This window comes from Drosophila yakuba, chromosome 2L, assembly GCF_016746365.2.
Source record: "Drosophila yakuba strain Tai18E2 chromosome 2L, Prin_Dyak_Tai18E2_2.1, whole genome shotgun sequence".
In the NCBI taxonomy this organism is placed as follows: Eukaryota; Metazoa; Arthropoda; class Insecta; order Diptera; family Drosophilidae; genus Drosophila; species Drosophila yakuba.
Window position 1 is genome coordinate 3,105,813 of NC_052527.2, and position 13,058 is coordinate 3,118,870.

Here is a 13,058-nt window from a genome sequence, read left to right on the forward strand (position 1 = left end):
GTCGTAATGAGATCGGTGGGTTTTCTATATGCTTTGGTTACGGGGAAATTAAAATGCGCCTTCTGTTGGTCACCGCTGCCCCCGGATCCCGCAAACTGGATATATATAAGGAATCCGGCGAGTGCAGCCCTTGTTCAGTCTGTCTGCGCAACAAGTCGGATCTATACGTGCCCACCAAAAAGGATATACAATCACACTCCAACCAAGGAAGGACCTACTAGCCCAGCCAATATCCTGGTTGTCCCGCAAAACCAACGGCATTCGAAAAGGATACGCGATCAGTGAACCCAAGTGAAAAAGGTGCCGTCTATAAACGATACGATCCGAAATTAGTGGTATACGAAATGTGAGTCAAGTGGAGTGTACCAAAAAAGTGGCGTGTTCTGAAATGCGAACTATTTTTTTTCACAAGAAAAGCGAATTATTAAAACTAAGACGTATTTTACCCAGCCAGGATAACACGCCATACAAATCAAATCCACGAAATGGAAGTTCCGAATAGTCAGCGTACTTATCTTTAATTCAAAGAATTTCCTCAAGTGTCTAATGAGAATGGTGAGGTGTTTTAATTAACCGAACGTGGCTGCCTAATCGCAAAGTGCCAATGAATTGTGAATGTTTACTGAATATATTTACGATATATATATGTGTATGTATGTCCTTTGGATTTTTTTTTGGGTGCAAGAAGGACTCTAGATATTTTGAAGCTAATAAACGCCTGTAAAAATGCACAAAAATCCATGGACTACTTAAAAATCACACTCCCAGGATATTTAAAATCCTTAAATGCAGAAAAAGTGGCAAAAACATTCATAAAAAGTGAGAAACCTAACAAATTGTGCGGCTTCTATCGCAACGCTTTGAATCTGTATTCTGGAAACCTTTGAACCCACCAAAGCGAACATTCAGTACATTATGTCCACTGTGTGAGTTCTGGCACGCGTCGCATTCGCCGATTCGTGTGTTGGGTCCGCATTTGGGGCAATATTCTATCAAAAGCTTATCGGAACTCTGCCCCTCTGCGTCCCCGATCCCGACCAGGTGCAGTGCACGCAGTCGAGAGCTGGACGACTATCTCGAGAGCCGACTCCCGTGACTTGGCAACAGGGAACCCAGTGACCCACACCCAGCTCCCTGCTCCCAGCTCCCTGTTTCCTGCTTTCTGTTTTCTGCTCCGTTTTGGATTCTGCTGAGTGGCCGAATCGTACGATCCCTGCACGTAGTGTTGATGGGGATGGAAAGGTGACTCTGGTGCAGTGGTTCCTTATCAGCAGGGCGACAATATTCATTAAATCAAGTGGTCAGAATCGCTGCGATCGCGAGCATATTACTCATGATTTGCCGATTGAGCAGTTTTTAATGGAAAACCTTATCTATGCACCTAAGATTAGTGGATCGCCTCCAAAATGATAATCAAATGAAGTGCAAGCCACTGAAATTCCATAAACTTACACCCCACTCATGTTTTAGATAGTTAGTTTAATTTATTTGTACCTATGTCTATAAAATCAACAAAATTGTAAATTTTTATCGATTTACAGTGTTTTTTACTCTGAGTTGAGCAATTCCGTGCTTTCTTGTGAATGTGCGGAAATATTGTTTACATGCTGATAGCAAGAGCCCGATTAAATCGGATAAAGTTCTTTGAAATACTATATATGTATATTCAAGGTTAAATTTGAATTTGAAGAATTTAGCAATTCAACACACGCTTGGATATAAGTTGGCTACTGTTAAATGGTTTTTTTTATGCCCAAAACCGATTTGATTATATGTATATGCTATAGGTTCGCGTATTGTGACTATTTATGAATATTTACCCTGGGTTGTTTTGTGAATATTTTAGATCCTTGTACAGGTGGACCCTCATACAGACTGAGCCAGAAAAAAGACTCCAGAATGGCGAACAGGAAGAAAGCCCAGGCGGACTCAGCCGCTGGCGAAGATGGAGACATTGTGATCTCTGGACTCTCCGGGAAGCTGCCGGAGAGCAGCAACATCGAGGAGTTCAAGTACAACCTGCTCAACGGCATCGACATGGTCACAGATGAGCCACGCCGCTGGGAGGCAGGCAAGTAGCAGGCAAAGATCTCTTTAATGTGGCAAAAATTGCGTAGGAATATACACACAAAAATTCAATATTTTCATCAAAATCTAGCCAAAAAAGGCTCGCAGAGCTAAAAGAATGAATGTTTTGCACAGCTAATTAACTTATTTAACCACCCAAATCATTTTTTTAATGATTTTCGAAAATCTATTTTTTTGACAAATTTGAATTTTTGGTAAGGGGTACCATCATCATTTTTTACGAAAAATTGAAAATTGTTGAAATTTCAAGACATGAATATGGATCGATAGGGAATTTTATTACGAGTTCAGGGAGCCATGACACTCCACTCTCCCACAACTTTTTAAAAAGTTATAGAAAAAATATTGATTATTTTTATCAAAAAAATGGGTTAACTAGCTTTTTTCCGAAAATTCAATATTTTCGAAGATTCACTTTATCAAAATCTGGCCAAAATAAGTCGCACAGCTAAAAGAAAGGTTGTTTTGAACAGCTACTCATCATAGCTAAATATCCTTATCCCTATAACAAAAGTTTTGTTACAAAACAATAACATTTAATCAAAAAACAGCCAAGTGCTAGACTGTTTTGTACAGCTATTAAACAGAGCTAGTTATCCTAATTACTTTTATAAATTTTGTTTCAAAAAAATAAAAATCGCAATTTTTTTCCAAAAAAAAAAAGAAACAGGAAATAATATACTTTCGCACAAAACAATATCTCATAAATCTCCCCTCTGTTGAAAGCGAACTGCTCAAGTGGCTGACTCATAGATAATATCCACCCCTCGAAGTTCGCGATCGAATTCTCTCGGTCTCCTTCAGGCGACCAAGTAATTCCCAACTGGTTATGGCAAGTCCCAGTAGAACCCCCATCGACGACTGTGGATCAGCATGTCTCGATCGCCGCTTCAGTTGTGGAGCGAGAGCTTACGCAATGGAGCGGAGTGATGAGCACATTATCCGAGGCAATTTTTTTAGTGCCTAGCCGCAAAAATGCCGCCGGGCCGTGAGAAATACATATGAAACGTTCTTATCATGTCATTATCATACTGTAGCTGGTTAAAAAAACCAGTTACTGAAGCTTGAAGATTGATTGTAGTGGTAATGGTGAAACTTGCATTGATTAAAAGGCATCTACGGACTACCCGAGCGCATGGCCAAAATGAAGGACACCGATCTGGAGAAGTTCGACGACAAGTTCTTCAGCGTCCACCAGAAGCAGGCGGAGCTGATGGACCCCTGCATGCGGATGCTGCTGGAGCTGACCCACGAGGCCATAATCGACGCGGGCATCAATCCCGCCCAGCTGCGCGGCAGTCGTACTGGCGTCTACATTGGCCTTTCCTTTGTGGAGACGGAGCACGAGATCCCCAACATGGAGCCGAGCAGCATCAACGGCTACTGCCTGACGGGCTGTGCGCGGGCCATGTTCGCCAATCGCATCTCCTACACGTTCGACTTCAAGGGGCCCAGCTTCATCGTGGACACCGCCTGCTCCAGCTCGCTGGTGGCCTTGAACCACGCGTTCGCGGACATGCGGGCGGGTCGCTGTGATTACGCCCTGGTGGCGGGTGTAAATCTCATCCTGAAGCCCATCTTTGCCCTCCAGTTTCTGAGGCTGGGCATCGTGAGCCACGACGGCGCCTGCAAGACCTTCGATGCGGCGGCCAACGGCTATGCTCGGGCGGACACCTGCGCCGTTGTGCTGCTCCAGAGGCGGAAGGAGGCCAAGCGGGTGTACGCCAGCATCCTGAATGTGCGCACAAATACGGACGGGTTCAAGGAGCAGGGCGTCACCTTTCCAGACGGGCGCATGCAGCAGGCTCTGCTGGAGGAGACCTACAGCGAGATCGGCCTCAATCCGGACGAGGTGGTCTACGTGGAGGCACACGGCAGCGGCACGCCGGTGGGCGATGACCAGGAAGCCAACATGCTGAGCAACTTCTTCTGCCGCCCCTCGCGATCCAATCCGCTGCTGATTGGATCTGTGAAGTCGAACATGGGACACGCGGAGCCAGCCTCGGGAGTGAGTGCCCTGGCCAAGATGATCATCGCCATGGAGGAGGGCATTATTCCAAAGAATTTGCACTATCGCACGCCCAATCCTTCGGTTCCGGCTCTGGTCGAGGGTAAGCTTAAGGTGGTGGATCGGAATCTTCCCTGGCAGGGTGGCATTGTGGGTCTGAACTCCTTCGGCTTTGGAGGAGCCAATGCCCATGTGGTGCTAAAGTCCCACACTAAAGCCAAAGATCCCAAGGCATCCCCAAAGGCTGGAGAAGCCGAGCAATCCTTGCGGCTGGTTACCTGTTCCGGCCGCACGGAGGATGCAGTGCAACAGTTGCTGAAAGTGGCCACCGAGCAGAGGCACGATCAGGAGCTGCTGACCCTCATCAATGACATCCACTCGCATCCTATTCCCCTCCATCCCTTCAGGGGATATGCTGTCCTCGGAACCAGTGGATGCGTTAAGGAGGAGGTGCTGCCCTACGAGGAGGAGGAGCGACCCATCTGGTTCGTCTACGCCGGCATGGGCAGTCAATGGGCCAGCATGGCCAAGGATCTCATGCAACTGGAGGTGTTCCGGAACTCTATTCAGCACTGTGCTGAGGTGAGTTCATTATTGAATTTCATTTATTTCTAAATACGTGTATATGAGAAACTAATATATTCTATAAATATTTCTTGAGATTTTTTTTTGCTTTGATTAGACAACCAATCTTTCGAGATATTGCATTCAAAAATAAACCTTAGTATTCCTGTCAAGTTTTTTACCTGAAGTGCCAACCCTCTTCCATTAGCATTGCCTACCTTGGGGTGATCCGTTTAAGACTTCCCGTTCCGTAGAATTCCCAAAAAGTTTTAGCACAGTTCGAATGTAGAGACCCTTAACTGGTGTTGAAAAGTTACTCTGGTTTCTCTTCAATTGTCGAATAAATCTTTCGCCTTTTACTAAAGATTTCCGTGGAGAGGGACACTCTAATGAGTCTAAACGGAATTTTTGCTTAGAGCCCCACTGGCGTATGCCTCTGGGGCCATAAATTATAAATTTAATAATAGTTAAACAATGTTTATCAAGTTGGGCTTATAATCATAATTAAGCGATACATATTTATTTGAGAGCGATTGCCTACTATTGTTTTCAATCAGAGTTATCTACTTAGGTAGAAGTATATAAAAACTAGTTATAGATTTATACAACTTGAATCATTTTTATAAATTTGTTAAATTGCATATATTCTTAATATAACTCCCTGACTAAAATATAAATAAGATACAACGGTTACCGGAATCTTAAAGTTATCCCTTTTTCCCACAAATCGCACTATAATTCTCAAATAGTTCTGGCACAGATTGAGTCCTGACTCCTTTGGCTGGGTTGGAGAAGTTACTCTGGTTTCTCTTCAATTGTCGAATAAATCTTTCGCCTTTTACTAAAGATTTCCGTGGAGAGGAACACTCTAATGAGTCTAAACTGAATTTTTGCTTAGAGCCCGACTGGCGTATGCCTCTGGGGCCATAAATGATAAATTTTAATTCTAACTATAGCTTTCGTTTCTTAAGTTTTCAAATGTATCTTGTCCGATGGCAAATAAAGATTACACTTAACATACTCCATGACTAAGATTCTTTATTGCATTGTCGTCGAAAATTTGTGCTATAAATTGAACTTTTTAAGCTGGGCACTTTGAACTAACATAATGCAGCCCTTGCGTTTAATTCAAATAGAAAACATATAGACTAGCACGGCTAGAACTGGTTTCATTCTACTTAGACACCCAGGTAACCTTGAAAATAAAATAACTTTAGTGCCAGCCTTATCGCTAATAGTACATAATATAGCATTCATTTAAAAGCTAAGCTATCAATTTTTATTCGCTTACACAATTCTCAAACTTTTACACAGATTTCAAAAGCTGTTTCTCATTATGGGGATGTATAATTACACTCTTTTAATATTCTTTAGGTGCTGGCCCAGGTGGACTTTGATCTTATTGATGTGCTGACCCGTTCCACGGAGCGGACCTTTGACAACATGCTGTACTCCTTCGTCTCCGTGTCCGCCGTGCAGGTGGCTTTGACGGATCTCCTCCGTGTGCTGGACATACGCCCAGATGGAATCATTGGCCATTCGGCTGGGGAACTGGGCGCAGCCTACATGGACGGTTGTCTAACGGCGGAGCAAACAGTGCTGGCCGCCTACTGGCGCGGCAGGAGCGTCCTGGACACTCCGGACTTGCCGCGTGGAAAGATGGCTGCCGTAGGCTTGAGCTGGGAGCAGATCGGTTCTCACATCCCCAAGGACTGCTATCCGGTGTGCCACAACAGTGATGACAATTGCACGGTGTCTGGGCCACCGGCATCCATGGACGCGATGATAGAGGAGCTCACGGCGAAGGGAATTTTCGTGAGGGAGGTTGGCTCTGGCGGCTATGCCTTCCACAGTCCGTACATCGAAGGAGCAGCGCCCATGCTACGTAGCAGTCTGGAGCGACTCATTACAAAGCCCAAGAAGAAGAGTATTCGGTGGCTTAGTACAAGTGTGAAAGAAGCGGAGTGGGAGTCGGAAAAGAATCACCTGGCATCGGCGGGCTACTTTATAAACAACCTCATATCCCCCGTGCTCTTTCACCAAGCCGTCAAGCGGATTCCAGCAAACGCTCTCATTGTGGAGATTGCACCCCATGGACTCTTCAGGGCGATTCTCCGATCCCTAAGTCCGCAGATAAGCTATGTGAGTCTGATGCAGCGAGGTCATGCCAATAACTTTGAGTTCTTACTGAGTCAGTTGGGCAGACTCTACGCTGCCGGAGGGCAGCCACAGATCCTCAAGATCTCCCCTTCCATACCCTATCCCGTTTCCCGTGGCACTCCCATGCTGGGCTCCTTGGTGGGGTGGGATCACTCACAGAAGTGGAACTACCCCAAGTTCAAAGGCGGCAGACAGGCTGGTCAGCTCAGTGTGGAACTGGATTTGGGCAAGGAGGAAAACGCCTATCTAGCGGGGCACACGATCGACGGCAGAGTCCTATTTCCGGCAACCGGCTACATGACTCTGGCCTGGATGAGTCTGGCCCAACAGCAGGGATTGGACTACTTGCGCACGCCCGTGCTATTCGAGGATGTGGTCTTCCATCGGGCCACGATCCTCAGCGTGGGCACTGTGGTGAAGCTGGCACTCAACTTCTTTCCGGGCAGCAGCTCCTTTGAAATCTGTGAAGGCACCAGCCTGGTGGCGTCGGGCAAGATCCGTCTGGTGAGCAATGTGCAGCAGGAGCAGCTTCAGCTGTCATCTCTGCCGGGAATCGCCGGCTCTAACAAGCTGAGCACCAAGGACATTTACAAGGAGCTGCGACTTAGGGGCTACGACTACAGTGGTGTTTTCCAGGGCATTTTGGAGTCGGATATTGCAGCGGTGACGGGTCAGTTGCAGTGGGCGGACAACTGGATAAGTTTTATGGACACCATGCTGCAGTTCCGCATCCTGAGCAATGATATCCGTGAGCTGTACGTGCCCACGGGTATAGAGAGGGCGTTGATAGATCCTCTCAAGCACCTGGAGCTGGCAAAGAAGCACCAACAGAAGTTAAGTGTCAACTGGCATCGCAACATTTCCGTGGTCAAGTGCGGTGGAGTGGAGATACACAAGATGAAGACCGCCCAGACCCAGAGGCGATCTGGTGGCCAAGCTGCACCCAGCTTGGAGCGCTATAGATTCTGGCCTAACTCCCAGCACTTGGGGCAGCGGGAGGAGCAGGAAAAGTCAAGGAGTACAGCCCTGGCGGTGGCCATTCAATTGATCATCGAGAACAGCGGTGGAGCAGTGAAGCTCAAGGGCGTGGAGCTGGCCGGATCGCGAACCACTTTGGACGCGCTAAGTGCCATCCAGCTGCTTGAGCTGATCGAAAGGGAACCGATTCTGGTGGGCGATATGGCGGTGGTTACCAGCTCCTCCAGTGACTCCGAACTGAGTGAGCAGCTGAAGGAGCACGGCATTCGGGTGATAGCCAAGGATATCGCAGCTGGTGCGGTGGAGCAGCAATGCCATTTCGTATACGCTGTGAACATGCTAGCCCAGAACTCTGTCAAGGATCTGCAGCACTGCTTGGATAGTCTTAAGGCCGAGTCGGGATTCCTGCTCCTGGAGGAAACGGCCAGCAGGTATAACATAATAGGAAAGGAGAAGTTGAACAAACTGAAGCTGGTGCCCGTTTTGGAGCAGTTCTTTGGTACGGATCGAGTGCTTGTTCTGGTCAGGAAACTAACGAAGGTGCCGTCCAACCAAGACCTGACCCTTCACCTAACCAATAAGCAGTTCAAGTGGGTCAACGAGCTCAAGAACTCTTTTGCCAAGGCCCAGGCTGAAGAGAGAAACCTCTACTTGGTGGCCCAGGGTGAACCCAATTCAGGAGCTCTGGGTTTGATAAATTGCCTGAAGAGGGAAGCTGGAGGGAATTGCCTACGCCTTTACCTCATTCTCGATGAGGGTCTGCCCCAGTTCTCCCTGGAGGATCCCTTCTACGCCTCACAGTTGGCCAAGGATCTGGTCATCAATGTGTACAGGAATGGAAGCTGGGGTAGCTACCGTCACCTGAAGATGGAATCCCGCCCGCCCATGCTGCCAGTGGAGCAGGCGTATGTTAACACCCTGGTCAAGGGGGATCTCTCCTCACTTCGCTGGATCGAGAGTCCTCGTTCCAGTCCCACGCAGTCGCAGTTGGAGCCCTGCACCGTTTACTATGCTCCGCTCAATTTCCGGGATGTGATGTTGGCCTCCGGAAAACTGGGAGTGGATGCTTTGCCTGGGGATCTGGCCTATCAGGACTGCGTCCTTGGTCTGGAGTTCGCTGGCAGGGATTCGTGTGGCCGTCGTGTAATGGCCATGGTCACTGCCAAATCGCTGGCCACCAATTGCTTGGCCAACCGGAATCTCCTCTGGGAAATCCCATCGAAGTGGACCATGGAGCAGGCTTCGACGGTTCCGTGCGTTTATGCCACTGTTTATTACGCTTTGGTGGTCAGGGGTCAAATGAAGGAGGGTGAAAGGATACTCATCCACGCCGGCTCCGGAGGAGTTGGTCAGGCGGCCATTTCGGTGGCTCTGGCTCACGGACTGACCGTCTTCACCACCGTGGGCAGCAAGGAGAAGCGGGAGTTCCTGCTGAAGCGATTCCCCAAGCTGAAGGCTAAGAATATTGGCAACTCGCGAGACACCTCCTTCGAGCAATTGATCATGAGTGAAACGCACGGAAATGGAGTGGAACTGGTGCTGAACTCCCTTTCCGAGGAGAAGCTGCAAGCCTCCATCCGCTGCCTGGCTCTGAATGGTCGCTTCCTGGAGATCGGTAAGTTCGACTTGAGCAACAACACCCCGTTGGGCATGTCCGTGTTCCTCAAGAACACCTCCTTCCACGGAATTCTTCTGGACAGCGTGATGGAGGGCGAGGAGGAGATGCAGCTAATGGTGGCCAAGTTGGTGGCGGAGGGCATCAAGAGTGGGGCAGTGCAGCCGCTGCCCACCACCGTCTTTGCGGAGCAGGAGATCGAAAAGGCGTTCCGCTTCATGGCCTCCGGCAAACATATTGGCAAGGTGGTGATCAAGGTACGTTTGGAGGAGGAGCAGCAGGCAGCTCTTCCGCGACTTAGGCAAATTCAGGCCATTCCGCGCTCCTACATGCACCCGGAGAAGAGCTACATCTTGGTGGGGGGACTTGGCGGCTTCGGTCTGGAGCTGGCCAACTGGCTAGTTTCCCGAGGAGCCCGCTTCCTGGTTCTGAGCTCTCGTTCTGGGGTGAAGAGTGGCTATCAGGCCCTGATGATTCGCCGCTGGCACGACCGTGGAGTCCAGGTTCAGATCGATACCAACGATGTGACCACTGCTGTTGGTTGCCAGAGACTCCTGGAGGTTAGCAATAAGTTGGCCCTGGTTGGGGGCATCTTCAACCTGGCGGCAGTGCTACGGGATGGATTGATCGAAGATCAAAGCCCGAAGAACTTTGAAAAGGTAAGTGCACCAAAGCTGCTGGCCACCATTCACCTGGACAAGATCTCCCGGGAAATTTGTCCTGCACTGGAGTACTTCGTGTGCTTCTCAAGTTTGTCCTGCGGCAGGGGAAACATTGGACAGACCAACTACGGCCTGGCCAACTCAACGATGGAAAGGATCTGCGAGCAGCGGCAGGAATATGGTTATCCGGGCACAGCGATTCAATGGGGAGCCATTGGAGACACCGGACTGATCATCGAGCACATGGGCAACAACGAAACTGTTGTGGGCGGCACTCTGCCGCAGCGGATGAACAGCTGTCTGGAGACCCTGGACCTGTTCCTGCAGCAGCCGCATCCCGTCATGGCCTCCATGGTCGTGGCGGAGAAGCGCAAGACGGAGCAGTCCAACCGGATGAGCTTGATAGCCACCATCGCGAATATCATGGGTCTGAGGGATGTGAAGAGCGTCTCCGACAAGACCACCCTCTTTGACCTGGGCATGGACTCGCTGATGAGCACAGAGATAAAGCAGACGCTAGAGCGTCACTTTGACCTGGTCCTGAGCGCCCAGGAGATCCGCCAGCTGACCTTTAGCGCCCTGCGCCAAATAGACGCCCAGGAGCCGCCCTCCGCTTCAGTGTCGTCGCCCTCAGCCACTTCCAGCCTATCAAGGACCAAGGAGGAGGCCAGGTTGGAGGTCCAGCCTCAGAGCGATGAGACGCGCAAGGTATTCGCCAAGGAAGTATTACCCCAGGAGGTGATGGTGCGCCTCCGTTCAAAGGCGCCCGTGACCAGCGAGGATCCGGCTGTGTTCTTCCTGGCTCCCATCGAGGGATTCACAATAGCCGTGGAGGCGCTGGCCGCGTCGCTCACCTGCCCCGCCTACGGGCTGCAGTGCACGGAGCAAGTGCCTCTGGACTCCATCGAGGCCTGTGCCGCCTACTATCTTCGCCAAATTCAGAAGCTCCAGCCCCTCGGACCCTACCACATCGTTGGCTACTCCTACGGCTGCCTGCTTGCCCACGCCATTGCTGTGGCGCTGGAGCAGCGCCGCTTCGGGGTCAAGGTCATCATGCTGGACGGAGCGCCCACCATGGCCAGCGGCTATGTCCAGGAGGCCAAGAAGCAGACGGACGACCTCAACCGGCAGCAGTCCATGACGTTGGCCTACTTCGGAGCCCTGCTCGCCGACGTGGACTACAACCAGGTGGGGTCCTTTATTGATCCTGATCCTATGAATTGTCATTATAAATAATTTGATCCTGACAGCTGCTGCAACTCCTCGATGGAGTCCAGACGTGGTCCTCCAAGCTGGACAAACTGGCAGACACTCTAGCTGCTCACACGCAGCAAACCAGAGAAGTGGTGGGTTTTTAGCGTTTCCAATTACAATATTTCCTGATAATATATGTGTCAATTAGTTTTGCAAACCCCATAAAAGCGCATGCATTTGTTGAACTAGACGTTCGATTGATGATTAAGTGTTGGTTTAACTATAGTACTTGTAGACTAAGCTGATGCATTTACCTACACCTAAGGGTGTGTTTATAATTTCAAGTAGTATTTATTACCGAGAGCCACTGCACCATTGTGTATTTCTTTATAGCCGGAAGAAGTGCCTTAATAAACGCGGGCGAACAGTTATTTTGCAATTAGCTTGAGGCACTTAAAAACATATTGTTGCATTATATTGAGTTAATGTTCCTAACCTACCATATTATTTGAACATCATTCACAGATCAAGAAGGCCGCCTGCATGTTCAAACAGAAGCTACTCCTTTCCGAGAGCTACAAGGGCGCCCAGCAGCTCCACAGCGACGTGGTCTTGATCAAGTCGGCGGAGCACAATGCGATCATGGCCCAGGACTATGGCCTCAAGGAGGTAAGTGCCCACCAAATCGATCTGTTTCCCATTACCTAATGCATACTAATACCAATTGCAGATTTGCAGTGCCCAGATCGACATGCATGTGGTGGAGGGCACACACAGGACGTTCCTCAAGGAGCCGCACACTCTGCAGATCATCGAACGCGTCCTGAGGAAGCGTCCCTAATGGAGGACAAGTAGTTCGTAGCCCTACTCATACGTTTATGCCGATCAATTATCCTGTAGAACTTGATGTACATATATCCTAACCATACCAATACACGTAGCAATCTCGCATTGATTGTTTAAGAATAACTAACGCATTTAGTACGACCGAACTTCACTAATCAGAACATTGTTAATTTCCTAAACTTATACTATCACAAGGCTTTGCAAAAACGATCAGGGAAGTTCGCTCGTGTTTCAATTTTACTCGCGTGGTACTCGCATGATTTTCTCGATGAATCACGGCGATCCGATCATTCTGACCCGTGCTGGCTGGCTTTATTGACCCAACTTCGGCGTACCTTTCCATAATTGATAATGCCGCCCACTCTATCGCGACAGTGATCTCGCCAGACGATTAATAATCGACGAAAAAGTGGTCCGACTTTGGCGGGCAAATCAAAATATCTACATCTCTGTCACGCACACAACAGCTGACCACTTATCGCTGTTAATGCGAATTTAAGCGTCGCACAGAGTCCAGCAACTATAACAGAGGTTTACACCAATAACAGTGGCTTTGGAATGCCGAATTTAAAACACCCTATACCCGGAAAAATGTTTGGCAGTCTACTTAAACTTTAACTGTAATGCTGTAATGTAACGCAAGTGGAACACAATCTTATTAATAATATCCTTTTTGAACACTAACTATTATTATTATATTATTTATAATTATATTCATTAAACACACGTATGATTTAGCAGCTGCTATAAATTTTATAAAACGCGCATCTAAAATAATCAATATCCCTTAGAAACTTAATATATGCAGAGTATTCTGCTATCGCATCGCACACAAGGGTTAACATCTAACAGCGTGAGAGCAGAGAGCTGCGAAAAGCTCTCTGCCGGCGTCAGCGTCGGCGTCGCGTCGGCGGGCGTCATATAAAAGCCGGCGCTCACCTGA

The 13,058-nt window shown here is 48.7% G+C and overlaps 1 protein-coding gene and 2 non-coding genes across 4 annotated transcripts; all 3 read left to right on the forward strand.

Annotated features, from left to right (window-relative positions):
• The first annotated feature begins 126 nt into the window (after positions 1 to 126).
• On the forward strand, positions 127 to 12,238 carry LOC6526672 (fatty acid synthase). 2 transcript variants are annotated; one of them, XM_015197960.3, is made up of 7 exons: positions 127 to 346; positions 1,847 to 2,071; positions 3,201 to 4,678; positions 6,035 to 11,263; positions 11,326 to 11,421; positions 11,795 to 11,938; positions 12,000 to 12,238. In XM_015197960.3, the coding sequence occupies exons 2-7, from the start codon at positions 1,900 to 1,902 to the stop codon at positions 12,108 to 12,110; spliced, it is 7,230 nt and encodes a 2,409-aa protein (XP_015053446.1). In that variant the 5' UTR covers positions 127 to 346; positions 1,847 to 1,899; the 3' UTR covers positions 12,111 to 12,238. The 2 variants fall into 2 exon arrangements, with proteins under 2 accessions (XP_015053446.1, XP_002087780.1); XM_002087744.4 differs by having other exon boundaries at positions 127 to 300.
• LOC6526673 lies at positions 4,974 to 5,093 on the forward strand. Its single transcript, XR_005560449.1, has one exon. It is a non-coding gene; the product is annotated as a U5 spliceosomal RNA (small nuclear RNA).
• Positions 5,456 to 5,581, forward strand: LOC6526674. Its single transcript, XR_005560448.1, has one exon. It is a non-coding gene; the product is annotated as a U5 spliceosomal RNA (small nuclear RNA).
• Positions 12,239 to 13,058: the final 820 nt, after the last annotated feature.